This window comes from Chiloscyllium plagiosum, unplaced genomic scaffold (assembly GCF_037043375.1).
Source record: "Chiloscyllium plagiosum isolate Xiang-an unplaced genomic scaffold, Cpla_swu_hap1 HiC_scaffold_31, whole genome shotgun sequence".
NCBI classification, from domain to species: domain Eukaryota; kingdom Metazoa; phylum Chordata; class Chondrichthyes; order Orectolobiformes; family Hemiscylliidae; genus Chiloscyllium; species Chiloscyllium plagiosum.
In genome coordinates, this window is record NW_028270169.1 from 10286973 (window position 1) to 10306495 (window position 19523).

Consider the following 19523-nt stretch of genomic DNA (forward strand, 5'->3'; position numbering starts at 1 on the left):
GGATTCATGTCACACTACAGGTGACCCCACTACACTATACACTCTCTCTCTCTCTCTCTCAGGCTTATACTCCGTCACACTCACTCTCTCACACAATCAAGCAAGCATACATGCAAACACACTCTCACGCACACTTACACACTCTCTCTCTCCCTCTCATACACACATGCACACAGACAAGTCTATGGGGTGAATTTGCCTTTGCAGAAATGTATATGCTGACATTTTACTTTGCTCAAAAAGCATATAATATGCAGGCAGTCAATCCATGTTACATTTTATAAATTCCTACTTTGGAAATAGAACCAGTTTGCCTCAAGATTGGGATACAGACAGACTTAAACCTCACACCTTTAACAGACTGTCAGAGCTGAGATGTCACTTTTTTTTTAATATAAAAGCTTACATTATCTTGAGAACTTGACTTAAAAGTAGTTCTGGGATTTACAGAACCCCAGTCATCTGAACATCAATTACCCAGAGTTTGGATTATCTGAATAAGATATCAAGAGCACGCAAAAACGTTCTCCATTATCCAAACACTCAGTTATCTAAACAAAATACTCCCTGCCCAGCTCATCAGATATTCGAGGTTGTTTTGTACACATTAATGAACCAAAACCTGCAACTCATTCTAAAAATTGAAAGACTTAACAGCAATCTAGGTTTGTTCAATATATCATTTCAGTTGCACTGTGATCTTTTGCTATAAATTCTGTGTCTTATGATCCTGCTATCTGATGAAGGAGCAGTGCTCTGAAAGCCAGTGCTTCCAAATCAACCAGTAACTTCTTGTGTGATTTTTAACCATGAAATCATTGTTATTGTTGGAAATACATCTGGTTCACTAATGTCTTTTAGGGAAGGAAACTGACATCCTTACCTGGTTTGACTCTTAATAACCCTCTGGACAAATAGGAATTGGCAATAAATGACGGCCTAGCTAGTAATGTCCACTTCCCATGAATGAACTTAAAAATTTATTATAGGCGCGTGTATGTGCACGGGAGAAAGGCAGAGAGACTCTCTCTGTTAGATAGGCAGAAATAAGGAGACAAGACAACAGAAAGAAATGGTGACAGAGTCAAAGAAATCAACAGAGAACAAGAGCAGACAGACATAAAACTCAGACATTCAAGAGTTAGAAAGACGTACAGGCCAAGAGATATAGAAAGATTGACAGAGAGACACAGCCCAAAGACAGCAAATAAACATGACTAAAGTTAAACAGAAATACAGATTCAAAAAGAACATTTCATGAGTTTTCAGCAAGCAACTATTGATTGTTTCAGATCATTAGCAGTTTGTGATACTGGATAACAACAATGACAACAACAAAAATGACTGGACAACAACAAAGAAAAAAAGGATTAAGTCAATTCAATAGTTTTAAGATGGTGTGAAGATAGATGATGTCGTAGTAACGTCATTGGTAATCCAGAACACCCAGGTTAATGCTCTAGGGATATGAACTCCCACCACGGCAGATAGTGAATTCTGAATTCAATATCAAAATAAATCTGGAATAGAATGTTTGCTAAATGGTGCCCACAAGACTGGTTGTTGTTTGGCAATGTCTTTCAGAGAAGGAAATCTGCTGACTTTTAAGCGTTCAGCTGACATAGGACACCAAACTGGCCCTTGGATAATAAACGCAGTTGGTGACACACTCATTCAAAGAATGAAAAAAATACAAATTTATTTTTTCTGAACATGCTATAAAGGGAAGCTGGAACATTTTCCCTGGAGTCCAGGAGGCTGAGGGGTGACCTTATAGAGGTTTATAAAATCATGAGGGACATAGAGAAAGTAAATAGCCAAGGTCTTTTCCCCAGGAAAGGGGAATCCAAAACTAGCTGGCATAGGTCTAAGGTGAGAGGGGAAAGATTTAAAAGGGGACGTGAGGGACAACATTTTCCAGAGGGTTGTGCATATGTGGAACAAGCTGCCAGAGGAAGTGGTAGAGTTGGATACAACTCCTACATTTAAAAGGCATTTGGACAGGTACATGGATAGAAAAGGTTTAGAGGGATATGGGTCAGATGCAAGAAAATTGGACCATTTCAATTCAGAAAACCTGCTTGAAATGGACAAGTTGGGCCAAAGTGCCTATTTCTATGCTGTAAACATGTATGACTCTAGATGTTTCCATCAAAATCCTAGAAAGGGGAGACAAGCTGAATTGGTTTACTTGCAAAGATTTGGACAGATTCTACTGGCCTAATTTGGCACATGAGCACAAGTATTGTGTTTTCCCCCTCCTGCTTTTCTTCTTTCAAAAAAAAAGTCAGCCAAACGATTAATTCTTGGTTATCAGACCAGACCTCTTGTCAGGGGTGTTGAGGTGGCACCTGAGAGTGTAAGTAGCAAACGGATTCTCAGTAAACAGCAGTCCCTGCAATATATGCTTCTCCACATTTCACACTGTTGAAAATGGATTCACATTTGTAACAGCCACCCATTATAATACTACAAAAGGATCCTGTAAAATATCATGGCTCAAGGACAAAGTCCAACATTAAAAGAAAGAACAGGTATTTATTCTTGACCACATTAGCATATTTTTCAATTAAGTCTTTTTGAAGCATGCTGTTGTAATGTGGAAAACCTGGCAACCAATCTGTGTGCAGCAAACACCCACAAGCAGCAATGAGATAAATACTGGATAAATTTGTATCTTAGTGATGCAAGGGATTAATAGTGGCTGTGAACAACAGGGGGAATTACTTTGGTTGTTGTTGAAATAATGCCAAGTAATCTCTTCGGTCCACCTGAGAGGACAGATGGGTTCTGTTACAAAAACAGAAATTGCCAGAGAAACTAGCATCTATGGAGAGAAAACAGAGTTAATCTTTTGAGTCCTGTGACCCTTCTTCAGAACTCCCAGATATCATGGGCTGGACAAGTACTATTCACACTTCATTGGTATTGTGGAATCTCCGTGCAATTTGGCAACTTAATTTGCAAATGCACTCAACATGCATTGAGAAGTTCAAGAGACAAAGCATTTTTATAGCAAAGATTCCTTTGCTAAGAGCATTCATATTGGTTGCCTACTTTCCCTCAGACTGTAAAATCAACTGCCAAAATCCTACTGTTTTTACATCTCTGATGAAAGATAGTCCCTCGCTGAAAACTGATTCACTAAACCATCCACCCCTCCCTGTTCAGAGGAAGCAAACCCTGACCAAGAATTAATATCTTTCAGTTTTATTAACTAAAAAAGTGCTTAAATGTGATCATGTAAACACGAGACAGTATTTAAAAAGCAAACACAATATTACATTACAGATAAACCGTAGCTTTTCTAAACAGTATTTCACAGTACAAGGTGCATCACATTCAGACAGGATTTCACCATGTATCACACAAACAGCACTCAGGGACTGTACATCAGTAAGCAACTTCCTACTATACAGGTTAGACCACTAGCAATGATTGACAAAGGAGCTGTTGCTCGAACTGTAAGTTCCCTCAATAAGAACCACCCCAGAAAGCACAACACAAAAATAAATTCACAGAAACCAAGACTCCAAAATGCATTTTAAAAAAAAAACCTGAAATGTTCAGAGTTAAATATAGCACTGGCAGAATAAGTTAGCTTTTCTTTGGAGGGGTGGGCAGGGGAGAGGGGGTGAATACTGATGGTGGTGCGTAAGCAGAATTACAGCAAAGACACTTGCATTTAGGGCAAATTATCTATTGCCATCCAAGAGAAGAACTGCAAATAGTAGAAAACATATTTAAAAATAAAATCTCTCCACATATGAGCAGGGTCGGTGAAAAAGGATAGAGTCTACATGTCGACCAAACCAGTAGAAACTACCAGAAATATCTACTTATTCCAGCAACTATTATTTCATTTTCAGCAACATGGAATGTTTAATTTTAGTACAATTAATTTGAGGACAATGACACTGGGTGAAAATATACCGTCAGGTTCTAACGCTGACAGAACAAACTGCTATTATGAAGAGAAGCTCTGAGTAGAGGAGACATTTAGCACCCATATAAAGCCTCAGAATTTATGTAAAGGCTTCTCTTAACAGAAAGGAACCAGCTCTTTAACCAGCAGCTTTGAGAATTCCCAGAGGAAGACAGTGGTTTGCACTACTGAGGTACATCTACATAACAAAAAGGAAATCTACAAAATGATTGCCTCCTGTAAGAAATGCAAATCGCAGAGAAGTGTACATTTGCGGATCATGCAGAATAACTGCTCCAAAGCAGGAGATAGAAATAAATAAACAGGGTACTTAGATGGAAAATAAATTCATTTGAAAGCATATGTTGGAATCTTAGCTTCATCCTTAACATAAAAATTATAATTGACAATCAGATGCAAGTAATCTTACAACGTGACTAAAGCATTCCCAACTTTTGATGGAGTATGTTAAATTTTAATTCTGAAGACATCTGAAGTTCATTACTCATAAAACTCCTGACCAGCAGACCACTGAATCTTTCTCCAGAGTTTCCTTCTACACAACAAGATTTGGAGGTGTAGTGCAATCTGATCCAGGGCACAATGGTGCCAAACTGTAGGAGAACTTTTGCTCAGAAATATGTTAGACACTAAGCATCAGGCCCAGAAATCTACAATCATAACTGTGTCAACAATGAGAACTATGGAACAAGTAACCACTGCTCACGGCAATCAAAGCTACAGTATAACCCTACTGTGTAGAGGAGCAATGGACTAGCAGTTAAACATGGCCAGTTAGAACACAGGCACTTAACAGTAATTAATCACAGCAAGGACATAACATTCAGGTAACTTTGCTAAAATGCACATTACATTAAAAGAAAGTACAAAGACATGAATAGATCAAATTTACAAGTTTTTAGCTAAGTAGTTATGTAATATATCACTCTATTCTGTGTTCACTGCATCAGAGACAGGGAAAATTCAACACTACACCGTGAATGCCCCTCATGAATCCAAAATGATCTTCGCATCATAGCATGCATGGAATTACAAAGTCACCTTATATCAGCCAATAATGTCTACTTACTGCTATATTCGATTAGATTATTAATTTGTTGGTCTACCAAAGTGGGATATTTTACAATCTCACAATCAGCTTAGGCAGTGGTCTGCAACCTGCATAAAAGATAACCCCAAGAGGCACAATGGCACTTTTGGGTTACAGTATTGCACCTTCTCCTCCATGGCACCTCCCCAATTTAGTCATGCACTCTGCTGAGGAAAGACCAGATGTGTCCAGGGGAGTTATTGGCTTATTTTCTGCCAATAAAGAGACAAAGGACTAGCATAACGTTGCCTGCCAGTTGTTCTGGCCAAATAATGGGAATTAGGAGCAGAAAACAATTGTTTGCAAGAAACCTTCACCCTCTCACCCAGAAAGAGTTAAAGAAATATATATTTTATGAAAGTTAGCAAGTAGGCTGCTTGAGAAAAGGTGTTCTGACTTGCTTGAGAATACTTAGAATGGACTGCTCACAAGCTCAGCTACGTTAGAACCAATGGCAGTGAGACACCAATAATCCAGTGCACAGGATGTTAATAGCAGGACTCGCCTGCTGGGCTGCTCCAAAAATAACAGTTTTGTTTAAGTGGCATTTAAGATGCACCCAACCAGCAACTAGTTGCTGAGTATGTTTGTAAACTGGCTTCAATTAAAGAACCTCACCATCTTCCACTTCACTTTAGTGATTATACTTGCAAGCAAATCATTCCAATACATTATCGTTTATTATTAAACTTTTTTCTCCCCCCCCCCCCTCCCTAGAAGATACAGCCTAAATCCTGGAAAACATTCTGGAAGGAATGTTGCATGACAGGCTTGTGAATAGAAAGTGCAGTCCACACCAGCTCTGAAGGCAACATTCAACAAGAATTTGGACTGTCCATCAAATGGTTGTGTAACTCACTCCATCCCAATGATGATAACACAGAAAAAGAAAATCCATCAGTGCAAAGGTTTACTGGGATCTTGCTGCAACATACAGCTGGTATACTGCATGAGTAACAGGCAAGCATTAGCTTCAAATGGGATGTTACAGGTTATTTCCTTTATCCTACTTATTAAAGATGGGCAAATTCCTTTAGCAATCTCTTCCACAGTTTCACCAAAATTTGGATAAAAATGTCTTCCACGGACAAGGTCCTTATGATCTGTGGAGGAAAAAAAATCAAAGGTAAATGTTTAGTTGCTCAGATTTCTCTTCCTTTCTTTTCAGATGAAGTAGTCCCACCAGTTATAATTCTAGCTGCTACAACATAATTTGCAATTTCCTCAACCCTTCTGCAAAGGATTAACTAGCCTCCCCAGTTAATGATATGCTGCAGATCCATGCTCAGAAATACTCATACATCATTGCAAAGAGCGTACTAGATAACATTAGATTCTCCCCAACTGTGTGCCTCAGTTGTCCATTGCTAATTGCTGATATATTGTTTAATTTTAGAGAGCATAGAACAATCAATCACATTGCTGTAGGTCTGGAATCATGTGTAAGGATGGCCGATTCCCACCCTAAAAGCCATTAGTAAGCCTGCAGGATTTTTACAAAAGGTTGCGTTGCCATCATTACCAAGCAGCGTCCAAGGAGCAGGAGAATCGACGTTTCGGGCATGAGCCCTTCTTCAGGAATCAGGAAAGTTTCCTGAAGAAGGGCTCATGCCCGAAACGTCGATTCTCCTGTTCCTTGGATGCTGCCTCACCTGCTGCGCTTTTCCAGCAACACATTTTCAGCTCTGATCTCCAGCATCTGCAGTCTTCACTTTCTCCATCATTACCAAGTCCAGTTTTTAAATTCCAGACTTATTAACAGCCCTGTTGAGATTTGAACCCATATCACTTTCTCAATGGCCTTGAGTGCCTGGATTACTCACCCACTGACATTACCACCACACCATCTTCCCCAAAGAGAAAAGTTAGATATCCAGCATTAAGAACAGTCCAGTAGGTCCCTCTCACCCATCATGCATTTTATTGGACCCAAAGATCTAAATATTTAGAAGGAAATACATTCTTGCCCGGTAACAAGTTAAAGTTTAAATTCTATGGCGTTACCTTTCCCTATTGGCAATTTGTAATTTCCTTTGAGTAAAGGGAAGACATTTTAGAACAGAAATAAGGAGAAACTTCTTCATCCAGAGAGTGGCGAATCTATGTAATTCATTGTCTCAGAAGGCTATGGAGGCCAGGTCATTAAGTATATTTAAGATGGAGATAGATAAGTTCTTGATTGTAAAAGGACATCAAAGGTTACAGGGAGAATTGGGTTGAGAAACTTATCAGCCATGATCAAATGGCAGATTAGATGCGATGGGCTGAATGGCCTAATTTCTGCTCCTATGTCTTATCTCTGTGACCTCTTCTATTTTCAACTATCCAAGGGCACAGAGATAGCTATTTTGAAAAGATATAGGGGTGTTCCAGTTGGTCTCTGAGGGAGTGGTTGGGATGGAGTGTGTGGAAAAAATTAAACTCCAACGAACAAACAAGTAAACCTGTCTTCTGAAGTGCCAGTGTTTATTTGTATTCAAATGTCAATGCTCTGCAAGCAGCCCAAATCAGAAAGGTTGTAGGTTATATCCCAACCTAGAGATAGAACAGAGCGTAGGATGACACTTCAATATACCATGCATGTACTATATTGCCAATGGTGAGGAGAAAAAATGCATGATAGATCAGAATTGAAGGAATGCAGCATTTACTGGTTGCAGGGCTGGAGAAAGGGTGAGGCAATTGAAACACGTGAAAACAATGGGAGCGTTGGTGGAACAGGAGCTAAAGGTCAGCAAGCACAGAGCAAAGGGTGGATAGTGTTTAGTGTGATGAGAATGCAACCAACAAACATTGAATGAACTCAAATTGTTGGAGATGGGAGACAGACCAGGAGACCAACAGCTAGTGAGGATTCAGACAGAATAAGGAACAGGAGAAGATGGGTGTTAAGACAGAAGGTGAAGTCAGTGTTTGGTAACGGACAGGTTCTGGGGTGGAAGCTCAGTTCACGGTCAAATAGAAAACCAAAGGTTGTGAACAGTTTGGTTCAGTCTGAAACAGGGGTATCAGAGATTAGTGATGGAAATTTGTGACAGGGACTTTGGTTTTCCTACTGTTTTACTGGAGGAAGTTTCAGTTCATCCAGTACTGGATGCTGGGAAGTCTGACAATACAAAGTTAGTGGAGTTGAGAAAGGGGATGATAGATGCAGTCAGTGCACATGTGTAGTCTGATGTATTCCTGAATGAGACTGGTGTAGCATTGTACATAGCTGAGAAATGAGAGGGGGTGAAGGGCAGACTCTCAGTAAACTCCAGAGATGGGAAGTGAAGACATTGTAAATTCGCTGACTGAACAAGTAAGAATAGAACTTGATGTGAATTAAGATAAAAGTACCAGATGTAAAAGATTGGAGAGTAGCAGGAGAGCAATGTCAAGTCTCGAGGGAATGAACGCCTAGTCTGAGCACTCACACTCAGATTTGCATGGAGATGTTTGTGGAGAATGGTGCGATCAGCAATGTAAAGATTTCAGACAAATTGAGAATAAAGAGCAGGGAGGGCATCATTGTTGCTTTAAATAGGGCTATTTCAGTCCTTTGGCGGGACAGACATACTGGGAGAGTTTCAAACCAGGGATATTTTGGGAGGTGACTGCATACAAGGCCTTTGGACAAAATGAAGGTTTGAGATGAGCAGCAGTTTACAAGGGCAGAAGGCTCAAAGGCCTTTTTTTTTTAAAAGAGTGATGACAGTGTATAGAACCAGAAACACAGTTAATAGCAGAAGCTAGCATGGTGCAGCAGGAAGATAAAATGAGTGGTCAATGTTTTAACAACAAAGGTGTAACAGCTGTACAGAGTCTCAATCTAAGCGACAAAGAAGTCCATGAGTTTTGCTGGAGATGTAAATGAGGTGAGACTGTTGATAGTGGAGAAAAGGGATGAAGGGGTGAGGGTTAATTCTTTTGCATTCCATGATGATTCTGGTGTAACAACCAATGAGCAGCCTTGGTAGTTTTGGTAAAGCAGGACCTAATAGAGTTTGGCTGGCCTAGTCAAATCATGCTGTGAATCAACTGTGTATCAATTTTGCAATGTTGTGTCCCTTCCATCATGTCAAATGACCATGGTGAGACAAGGCATGAAAAGTGAATGTGTGAGTATGATTGAGTAGAAATATGCTGGTGAATGGTGCTCAAAGACCAGATTTTCTGTTGAGTGTAGGCCAAGAAGCTGGAAGTTTGAGAGATGTTGCGGTTGAGTTGATGGTGGGAGAAAGCTAGCACGGAGTGGGGTTTTCACTTTAAAGCAAAATGACAACGTTGATACTGGTCTTTTGATCCAGTGCATTGTGTACTTTTAGGTGCAATACATTGAGCTCAAAATGAACACAAAAAGTTTCTGTTCACTTACTACTCTTTTGCATCTCCATTGACAAAATTGGTGTTTCCAGAATTGCCCAAATCACCTGCTTGAAAAGAAAATACACATTGTATAGATCTCAAATTTTCCTCCTTTGAACATATTAAATTTATGATTTATCAGGTTGAGTGATGGAAATGGATCACAAACTCTCCTGTGGTTTGAGGGTTGCAAAGCTGTTAAGTTGACTGGCTGGAGACATATGGGAGGGAGCGGGGGCGGGGTTGCCTGTTACTCAACTAATGGAAATTTTAAAAACTGTTCACCCTTATGTAACATCTTTTACTTCCAAAAGATCAGGATGAAATGAGAAATTCCCTTTGTTTTAAGTCAGCCAAACTCCTCCTCCTATCAGTGTCGACAAGCTTTCCACAGCAGCCGTTCTCCACCAGAGTACGTTAGGTTTTTCCTCCTCGCTTCTATCCCTCCACAGTAAACTGCATTGTAGATGATCACCCAGCAGACTGCTGCAGAAATTTTAAAAAAGAACCCTTCTTTTATTAGCACCCTCTCAAATTTCATTTGCCCCTTTCAACCCATGAAGGCGTTGAGTGTTTATGATCCTACAGGTATCAAGTGTCCTTTTGACTTTGAACAATTGGCTGTTAATCAATGTGAAGCTTCACAGTGAGCATTAACAAACTATTTGAGTGCAAGGTGTGGGATGTATTACAAAATTAGCTGAATTCTGTCCTTACCCAGTATTCACTCACTTCCAGAGACTAGTGGAGGAATACACTGGAGCTTGAACCTAGCTCTAGAGTATCAAGACCAACTAACAGAATCCCCTATTGATGGCCCCTTGCCTTTCCAGCTGAAATGACCAAACAGTAGGAGCTAAGATTAAATGGCAGACCTCTACAATCTTTGCAATTTCACTGGATGAAGTAACCAAGTAATATTGTTGAAGATGCATTTATAAAGAGCCAGTGGTGTTCACATATCATAAAAGTAACTGTGAAATTTGAGAACATTATGACATTTATGCAAATGGCATAAATGCTTTCAGGAGAGGTTATTAGGAATGACAGCTTGAGTAAAGTAAGTGGAACAACATTGATACTGGTCTTTTGATCCAGTGCATTGTGTACTTTTAGATGCAATATATTGAGCTCAAAATGAACACAAAAAGCTTCTGTTCACTTACTACTCCTTTGCATCTCCATTGACAAAACTGGTGTTTCCAGAATTGAAAAGTTGTCTACAACAGTCCGGTGGATTGTTGAAACAATATAACTAAACAATATTATTAAAGGTACAACTGATGAGAATTTCTGAAAGTTAATCTATTCTTGTTGTGGAGACTTTCATGTTATAAACAAGTTTGAAAGCAATGTTCAAATAATTTATTGGCATCAGAATTGAATTGTAATTTAGGATTTATTTGATAATGTAAATGCCATTAAGGGCAAAACTTTCCAAACTTCCAGGATAATAAAAAGTTCAAACAAGACAATCCTATTGACAAGAAAGTAAATGTAAATAAAAACCAAGCGTCAGCTTTATCAGGACGAATTGTTGTGTTTGGATCCTACATCAAAACTAATTACAATGAAATGGTACACACCACAAAAAATGCCATAGTTTGCTGTCTCTTTTCAACTTGTTGACCAATTGGACACTTTCAACATTGTATTTTTGTTTCAGCATTAATCCAAATTTCTTTGCATGTATATGCAAATCATTCAAAAATCTTCCAATTATGTCAAAGTTTTTAAAGAAGTTTACCAATCATAGACAATTTAAAACAAAATTTATTGCCAGCACCCATCCAAGAATGAATACGTAGAATCCTACCTTCTCCAGAATTCTGAGTAGTGAAGTTATGAGTCACAAGCTCTGAGGCCATGTTCCCTTCTTGCTCCTCAATCTCAGTTTCACATTCACTCTCACTGTCACTGCTCATACCAGGAAGTAAATGAAGGGCCTTTTTCTGAAGCAATGCAACTGTAAAAAGAACAAGATTAAGTTGAGAGGATTAAGATAAAAAGTTGGATGATGCACAAGAGCACAAGGATTCAGTGTGCAAAATTACAAGACCTTAAAAGTCAGTAATCATTCAAATGGAGGATCATAATTTAATCTTAAATGTATATGAATCCATATAACAGCCACAGTAAGAGATCTATTATCAGCTTTGGGCTCCATGTTGTAAAATGTTGAAGCAACCAAAGAGAGAGCAGGAGTGATTCCTGATATGAAGAATTACAAATAAGACAACAAACACTTCACAAAGTGCAGTTATATTTGTTAGAACAGCAGATCACCTTATGGCCCTTTGAGCCTTTCAGCCATACAACAGGATTATAACCGAGCTTGAGCTTCAACTCAACTTTCTTGTATGATCCCTCATTTGAAGAGATCCCTAAAATCTGCCTTTCATACATTCAACGAAGGAGCTTTACTTCTCGAGTACAGGATTCCAAAGATTCGCAACCTTTGAGCAAAGGGATTTCATCTCAGTCCGAAACAATCGACCCTTTATCCTAAGACTATGCGCCCCGTGATCTAGAATCCTCAGTCAATGAAAACAACATTTCAGTATCTAACTTGTCAAGCCTTTTCAGAACCTTAAACTGAGGAGAAATGGGGGGGAAGAAGAGATAAAAGGAACAGACTAATTCCAGTGCCTGAGTCGTCCCAAAAATGTAAATACAGGATTATGACTGCCTTAGGACAAGATAGGAGAAACTTTTCTTCAAACAGTTAAGTTGTGAAGCAAATGTTTAAATTAGGAACTTCAATTAAATAAATTAAGAATTGGTAATTGAAGAAAAAGGAATGTGGGGACTGGGACAAGACAGAGTTAGGGCCATTGCTCATATAGGCATACAACTACACATGTTGAGAGTGGGTCAAATAACATCATAGAAATTTCAACATGGTTATATATAGTTCTGAGAAAGTAAGGACTGCAGATGCTGGAGACCAGAGTCGAGAGTGTAGTGCTGGAAAAGCACAGCAGGTCAGACAGCATCCGAGGCGCAGGAGAATCTACGTTTCGGGCATAAGCCCTTTGTCAGGAATGAAGGACCTGATGAAGGGTTTATGCCCAAAATGTCGATCCTCCTGCTCCTCGGATGCTGCCTGACCTGCTGCGCTTTTCCAGCACCACACTCTCGACTATGTGTAGTTCTATGTATGTTATATCTGCTATTCGTCAACATGAAGGGCAGATAAAACCACAGTGTGGATGAAGGACAGACATGGTGGTTGATGTGTTTCATTTTGGATATCCAACTCGGAGCTTTCCCAAATAAAGGCAAAATACAGTGAATGCTGAAAATCTGAAATAAAAACAGAAAATGCGAGAGAGAGAAACTGAGTGCAATATGACTTCTTTACAGCTATGCCCAGTTTTGAAGCAGTCAAAGCAGATTCAAAACATTAACTCTTCAAGTGTTTATCCAAGTACTTTTTAGAAGGTTTCTTGCCTCAGGTAGTGCATTCCAGAATTCCATACCCTCTGGATGAAAAAGCTTTTTTTCAAATCCCCTCTGCACCTCCTGCCTTTTTCTTTAAAATTATGCCCATTGCTCTCTGGCAAAACTAAACCATTCACTTTCACAGCATTCAACATTAAAACTCATTGAGGCATGGCAATAGCATACTTATTTGCCTTGGCATCTTCCCAGCAACGTAACAGAAATTTCAAAGGCGTTACGAGATGAGATTTTACCTTCTTCTGGCCTATCCGATGTACCCTCAAGAGGTGAAACATGTGTTCCTGCAGTGCTTGCATTATCAGAATCAGAACGTTGCTGGTTATCTGTTAAACTGCATTGGGTTACTGACCTGAAAGCAAACAGAGAATATGAGGGGTCAATATGAGATGTTCAAATTACACACAAGCAATTTCACTTAAATGCTATTCTTGTCAACTCAATTTGTCTAAAACCATTATCTGACTGCTAACCCATTAAATAAAGGTACTTATTCAGCTTGATGGTGCACACTTGGAATTGAATCAGATAATTCAACTACTCCATTGACTCTAAAAGCAATATCATGAGTACATTTAATCTTTATTTTACTCTGAACATTAAACTACGTCACTAATATTTCCTTTCAAAAATAAGTTTCTTTTTGGTTGGCAAAATGTGACTATCATGGTGGAGACTATAAACCAAATCAGTCTACAATCATAAATATAGCAAGGGGAAAAGAAAGTAAAACAAAAGTATAATTAAATATACACAACACAGTAGAACCAAACTATCAGCATGCCTCAGTGACATTCTTGCAGTTTGTTTTAAGAAGGTAGAGTTTAAACTCCATGGTAGGACTTGAGCAAGTAATTGAGGCCCACAGTACAAGTGATGTGCTTCCTTTTCAGCATGTAAAACTTAAAATGAATCATTCAGCAAAACACAGTACAAACTACTCAGTTTACCAAGCTTGCTCTGCTATTCAGTTGGATCGTGGCTGATTTGGCTGTGGCCTCAACTCCACTTTCTTGCCTAATCTTATTGATTAACAATCTACCTGTACCTTAAAAGTATTCAATGATCCTGTATCCATTGCTCTGAGGAAGAAAGTTTCAAAATCTCTAAACCTTCTGGAAAACAGAATCTTCACATAAATGGAAAATTCCTTATTTTAAGGAGCATCCTCCCACCATCCCAGTACTTCTGAAGGGAGGAAAAATCCTTTCAGTATCCATCTGGTCAAGTCACCTCAGGATCTTGTAAGTTTCAATAAGATCACCTCACATTCTTCTGAACTTCAATGGATACAGGCCCAACCTGTTCCAACCTCTCTTCAGAAAGTAACCCTTTCATTCCAGGTATCAATTGATTGTATCTTCTTTGAACTGTGAATGTATTTATATCCTTTCTTAAATAAGGAGTACAAAACTGTACACAGTATGGCAGGCGTGGTCTCACCAATGCTCTGTACAACTCAAGTAAAACATCCATACTTATCTATTCTGTTCTTCTTGTAATGGACAACAATCCATTTGCTTTCCTAATCACTTACAGTATCTCCATACTAACAGTGATTCATTATCAAGACACCCAGATCCCCTTGTATCACTGTTCTCCACAAGCAGTTTGTGTGAATATTAAAAGACAAATGATACAGTTCGAAGAGCATGAAGTTCTCCTGATGTCCTGAACAGAAATTCTCACTAGAATTACCACTAAAATGAACTAAAATGTCTACATGTCCCACTTGTTCTGAAGAGTCATACTAGAGTTGAAGCGTTAATTGTTTCTTTCTCCAGATGCTGCCAGACCTACTGAGTTTATCCAAGATCATCTGTTTCTTTCAGATTTTCAGCATTTCACTTCTATTTCTCTCACTTGCTGCTTTCAGGATTTTTGGGTTTATACTGGCTGTTGTTTGTCTACTTGACAACAGGAGCTACATTGCAAAAGTAATTTGGAATTATAATGAATAGCGATAAATTCAAATGATGCCCTTTCATAAATAATGGCATCTGTTCTACTGGGTCCTGTGGCACTTCATCCCATTTGGGAGCATTTTAAACTTGAGAATACAGGTTGCCCAATTATTTCCCTCAGTTTGGAAATAATTATTAAACAGATAACTGCACAGCTGCACAAAGAGAAGGCTGGTTGCAATTCAACACAAGATAAATTACTTGAGCACGCTTACCCTAAACTGGCAACTTTCCGTGTAATTTCAAGTGCTGCCAATCCATTCAATGCAGTGTTACTGAATTGGTCAGATGCAGTAACAGTAAAAGCTCTGTCCTCAGCCTTACAGGTTGATGGAGCTTCCAAGTCATTTGCCTTGATTACAGAGTGTGGTGATCCTCGTCTACTGCTAGGCTTTGACAGTCCTACATTAAAAAAAATTAGAACATTAGAAATTTAGAAAGAAATCTCAAATGATTTGCTAGAATCTATATTAACCTCTTGCTTGCACCAATAGATGTAATCCAAGTCTGATATTCAAGAGGTCAGGAGAAGATTTTGTTGACTATATCCTATTAATTGCTACTAAATACTTGGACTTTTTTTAAATACAAAAACAGGTTTACCACATCAGCTATTTTGTGCAAATACACATTGCAGACAACATCAGAAGGACAACAGTGGGAGCCAGAAGTGGAATGCAACAGACTATATGTAACATCAAGCTGGATTATACTTGTAGACATCTCAACAAGCATGGCTACAAGGCTTGGAGGGAGAGAGAGGATGCTTGGCCAGATCATGGGTAGGACAAACTTTGTTGTGTTAAATCATTTATCATTACTGAGATGGTCAGATGTAAAGAACGTCTATTGTAAAAGGTGTATTTTTCAAACAGCAAATCATGCTGTATATTTTAAGTACGGAATTTATGAAATCTACGCAAAATCATCTGCTTCAATAATTGTGAGGCTTTGCTTTTGGATATATTCAACCTTGTGACATAGCATCAAATTTAAACAAAAATGACTAAAACAAAGTAAGATAGTTACCTGTTGTGCAGGATTGACAATTTTCTTGACAGTGGAGATCTTTATCACCACATTCCAGAGCTCTGCGGAAAGAGAAACTAGTCCCTGAACCTGAGCGACTATGTCTTGGAGATCCACACTTCTTTGTAGATGCTGAAAGGAAAAATTGAAGGGAGTGGATTTACAAGTTCACAGCTCATCTGTTTTGCTGTACCCCACAAACTCAATTGGTAATACTTGGAAACCATGCTACTGCTTTTTAAAGAAGAAACATTAAGATAGATTGGAGTGCAAAAGCAGGATTGTTACTTGACAAATAATCACTTCTGGATTCAGAAACTTTAATGTTTAAATTCAAAAGTCCATGTACAAAAAAGTTCATGAGAACCTGAAGACAGTAAATGACAGGGCAAAATTGTGGTAGTGTTTACAGTTTCTCTTTTCTTCACAGAAACAGAGAGATCTCTTCATTGAGATCAATTTACCTCATTGTTCAAATTTGTTAGATTCTTCCCACAAACCCGCACTCTGCTCACTTGAGTATTTTTTCCCGTTTTTTTAAAAAGCAAAGTCCTTTTCACAATGTGCTCACCAAATTGAATTCATGTTCACAGGGCATTTACTGCTCTGACGTCAAAAGGCACTGGCTCAGGGTGACCAGGATGTACACTCAAGCGAATCAGTCCTGTTTCCAAGGCAACTCCAATCTGATCGCTCAGCACTAAATTCCAGCATTTAAGAACATTTCACTAAACATTTAGTGCTTTTCTTTCAGAGTATCTTTGACTGCCTGTAGCACATAAAAGTGGATTTTTTTTGAGGAAGGGTAAGAGGAAAATTTCAATCAGGCACTGAATGGAAAGAGAGTCACTAATACATTGTTCTACAAAAGAGTACAATTAATTCTGAACAGTCTGAATTTAACTTTTAAACAAGTGTCGTCAATTCCAAATGGGCTAGGCATTATGAGCAACAAATGCTTAGAGGTTTGATGCCTGATTGGTGCCACATGTGGAGCTCCAGTGTTTTTGGGTTAGCAGGAGCATAAATACCATTTCCAACAGAAACTGTGAAAAGAGATCCATTTGTATTTTGTTATAAAAGATTTCTAGTATCTTTTGTTTAAGTAATGCTTAGTTAGCCCAAAACTGGATTCAGTGAAAAACAGTGCCCTCTACTGGAAGTACACATTCATGCTATTGTTTGAGGGCTGCCAATGACTGGGCTATGGTGCCTCCTCGTGACTCCCACACATTCGGAAAAAAGTCACTTGGATGAGAAAGTGCAGGAGTCACGACACTCATGACGCATCTACAGCCAGAACAGGAAAGAATGGGAGAAAACTGAAGAAATATACCTTATATTGCCCTCATTCTACTAAAACAGAGATAACTGGAAATAGCAATGCATTTTGCAATTCACACTAGTACCTGTTTACCAACTATAGCATTAAGTAATTTCTATAAGGATTATTGGTAAGTTTCTAAATTAACCTCTTAATGGATCAAGTGGTGAATGATGCCACTTCTATTACTTGGTTGCTATATTTTGGATGGGTTTCACAATAGATGGTGACAAGTTTGCCCTACATTCCAAACATGGCTCAGCAAACCTTTACAAGCCACAGATTTCAACCAAACCTTTCAAATGGACTTTGAATTGAATCACTTCTCAGGACCAGCAACACTCAAGTAGCTGCTGTTGGGTTTGACTGGTTTATCAGATCCCATCCACCCCTATTGACTCTAACAGTTACCTTAACGCTTGCTGAAGAGGGAGGGAATAGTGTCAAAGTGTGAAAGCTATGATTGGCATTTTACAGTACTCAATAATCATACCCTTCAACAAACCAGGAGTGGTAGGTGAAGATCTGTTATATCAGTCTTCACCTAATCAACTAATTCAAATTTTCCTCTGCAGAAAAAAAACAAACTGCTGGAAGTGGACAGCAGATCCATTAGTATTTATTTCAGATTTTCAGCTTTTGGTAAGGTGATCTTTACTTCAGTATTAGTTAGTCCAGAACTGGATTCAGCGAAACACAACATCTGTCAAACATTTAATGGCTTGCACCCCTGTTATCTAATTATAAAGGTAAAGGAATACTAAGGGCTGGAGGAAAAAAGCACATTGTGCTTGTAACACTCAATGACTCAAATCAGTGAATCCCTACAGTGTGGAAGCAGGCATTTTGACCCATTGAGACCAAACCGACCCTCCAAAAGAGCATCCCACTCAGATCCACCACATCCCCATAACCGTGCACTTCTCATGCTAATCCATCCAGCCTGACCATCCCTAAATATTGTTGGCAATTTAGCATAGCCAATCCACCTAACCTGCATATCTTTGGACTGTGGGAGGAAACCCATACAGATATGGGTACTCAGCTAATAGTAAGATTCTTGGTAGTGTAGATGAACAGAGAGATCTCTGTGTCCATGTATATAGATCCTTGGAAGTTGCCACCCAGGTTGCGAGGGTTGATACGAAGGCATACGGTTTGTTAGCTTTTATCGGTAGAGAGATTGAGTTTCGGAACCATGGGATCATGCTGCAGCTGTACAAAACTCTGGTGTGGCCACATTTGGAGTATTGCATACAGTTCTGGTCACTGCATTATAGGAAGGATGTGGAAGCTTTGGAAAGGGTTTAGAGGAGAGTTACTAGGATGTTGCCTGGTATGGAGGGAAGGTCTTACAAGGAAAGGCTGAGGGACTTGAGGTTTTTTTTATTAGAGAGAAGTTGATTGAGAGGTGACTTAATTGAGAGATATGATAATCAAAGGGTTAAATAGGGTGGGCAGTGAGAGCCTTTGTCCTCAGATGGCGATGGCTAGCTCGAGAGGTCATAGCTTTAAATTGAGAGGTGACAGATATAGTCAGATGTCAGAGAAAGTTTCTTTACTCAGTAATAGGGGCATGGAACACACTGCCTGCAACTGTGGTAGACATGCCAATTTTAAGGGCATTTAAATGGTCATTGGATAGGCATATGGACAAGAATGAAATAGTGTAGGTTAGATAGGTTTCATATTGGTTCCACAGGTCAGCGCAATATCAAGGGGCGAAGGGCCTGTACTGTGCAAACTCCACACAGTCATCCAAGCCTGGAAGTTTGTAAAGAGAAAAGACAAGGCAGAATTCTTCACTGATGCTAGATTTAGCTAAACAGTGAACTGGAGTGATCCAAATATGAAACTGTTATCGCTGGGTTTCTGCCAGCTAAAGAATCCAGCAAGGTTTCTATGGTTAGATTGTTATTCTCTTTTGAAATAAATCTAAACTGTATATATGGATGGAAGCATGGTGCACCCCTGAAAGACTAACACTTGTAACGCAAACTGATAGTCATTAGAGAACATAAGCATTTGGATCAATCTTGTATTTAACCAAGACTTAAGTGTTTAAGCTCCTTTAACAGCACAGTTGAAACATATATTCCAGTTGAGGATGACCCCACAGAAATGATACTAAGAAATGTCCACGTTACTTGGACAGGATTATATAGATCATTGTGAACATGACACAATTAACATTATAAATTGCAGTTTATCACTTCAAACCCCAACAGGATAGCAGCTTTGCATAACAAGTGCGCAACATATACACAATATTAGTATTAACTAGCTGAAAGAGACTATCAAAAGTGGTCAACTTAGCAAGGCAGTCTAATGAGCGGTTGTAGCCAGGATCAGTCGTAGGAG

The 19523-nt window shown here is 39.0% G+C and overlaps 1 protein-coding gene across 6 annotated transcripts in view; it reads right to left on the minus strand.

The window, feature by feature from the left end:
- Positions 1-3194: 3194 nt before the first annotated feature.
- Positions 3195-19523, minus strand: part of trim37 (tripartite motif containing 37) — a 102182-nt gene continuing 85853 nt past the window's right edge. For 3 of the 6 annotated variants that reach the window (XM_043718163.2, XM_087977222.1, XM_043718164.2), the window contains 6 exons: positions 15839-15970; positions 15025-15211; positions 13082-13197; positions 11200-11349; positions 9394-9451; positions 6001-6139 (listed from right to left, as the gene is read on the minus strand). In XM_043718163.2, the coding sequence (XP_043574098.1) occupies position 6139; positions 9394-9451; positions 11200-11349; positions 13082-13197; positions 15025-15211; positions 15839-15970 (644 nt within the window). In that variant the 3' untranslated portion in view covers positions 6001-6138. Of the gene's footprint in view, positions 6140-9392; positions 9452-11199; positions 11350-13081; positions 13198-15024; positions 15212-15838; positions 15971-19523 lie in introns of those variants that run through there. The other 3 variants (XM_043718165.2, XM_087977224.1, XM_087977223.1) reach the window with 3 other exon arrangements.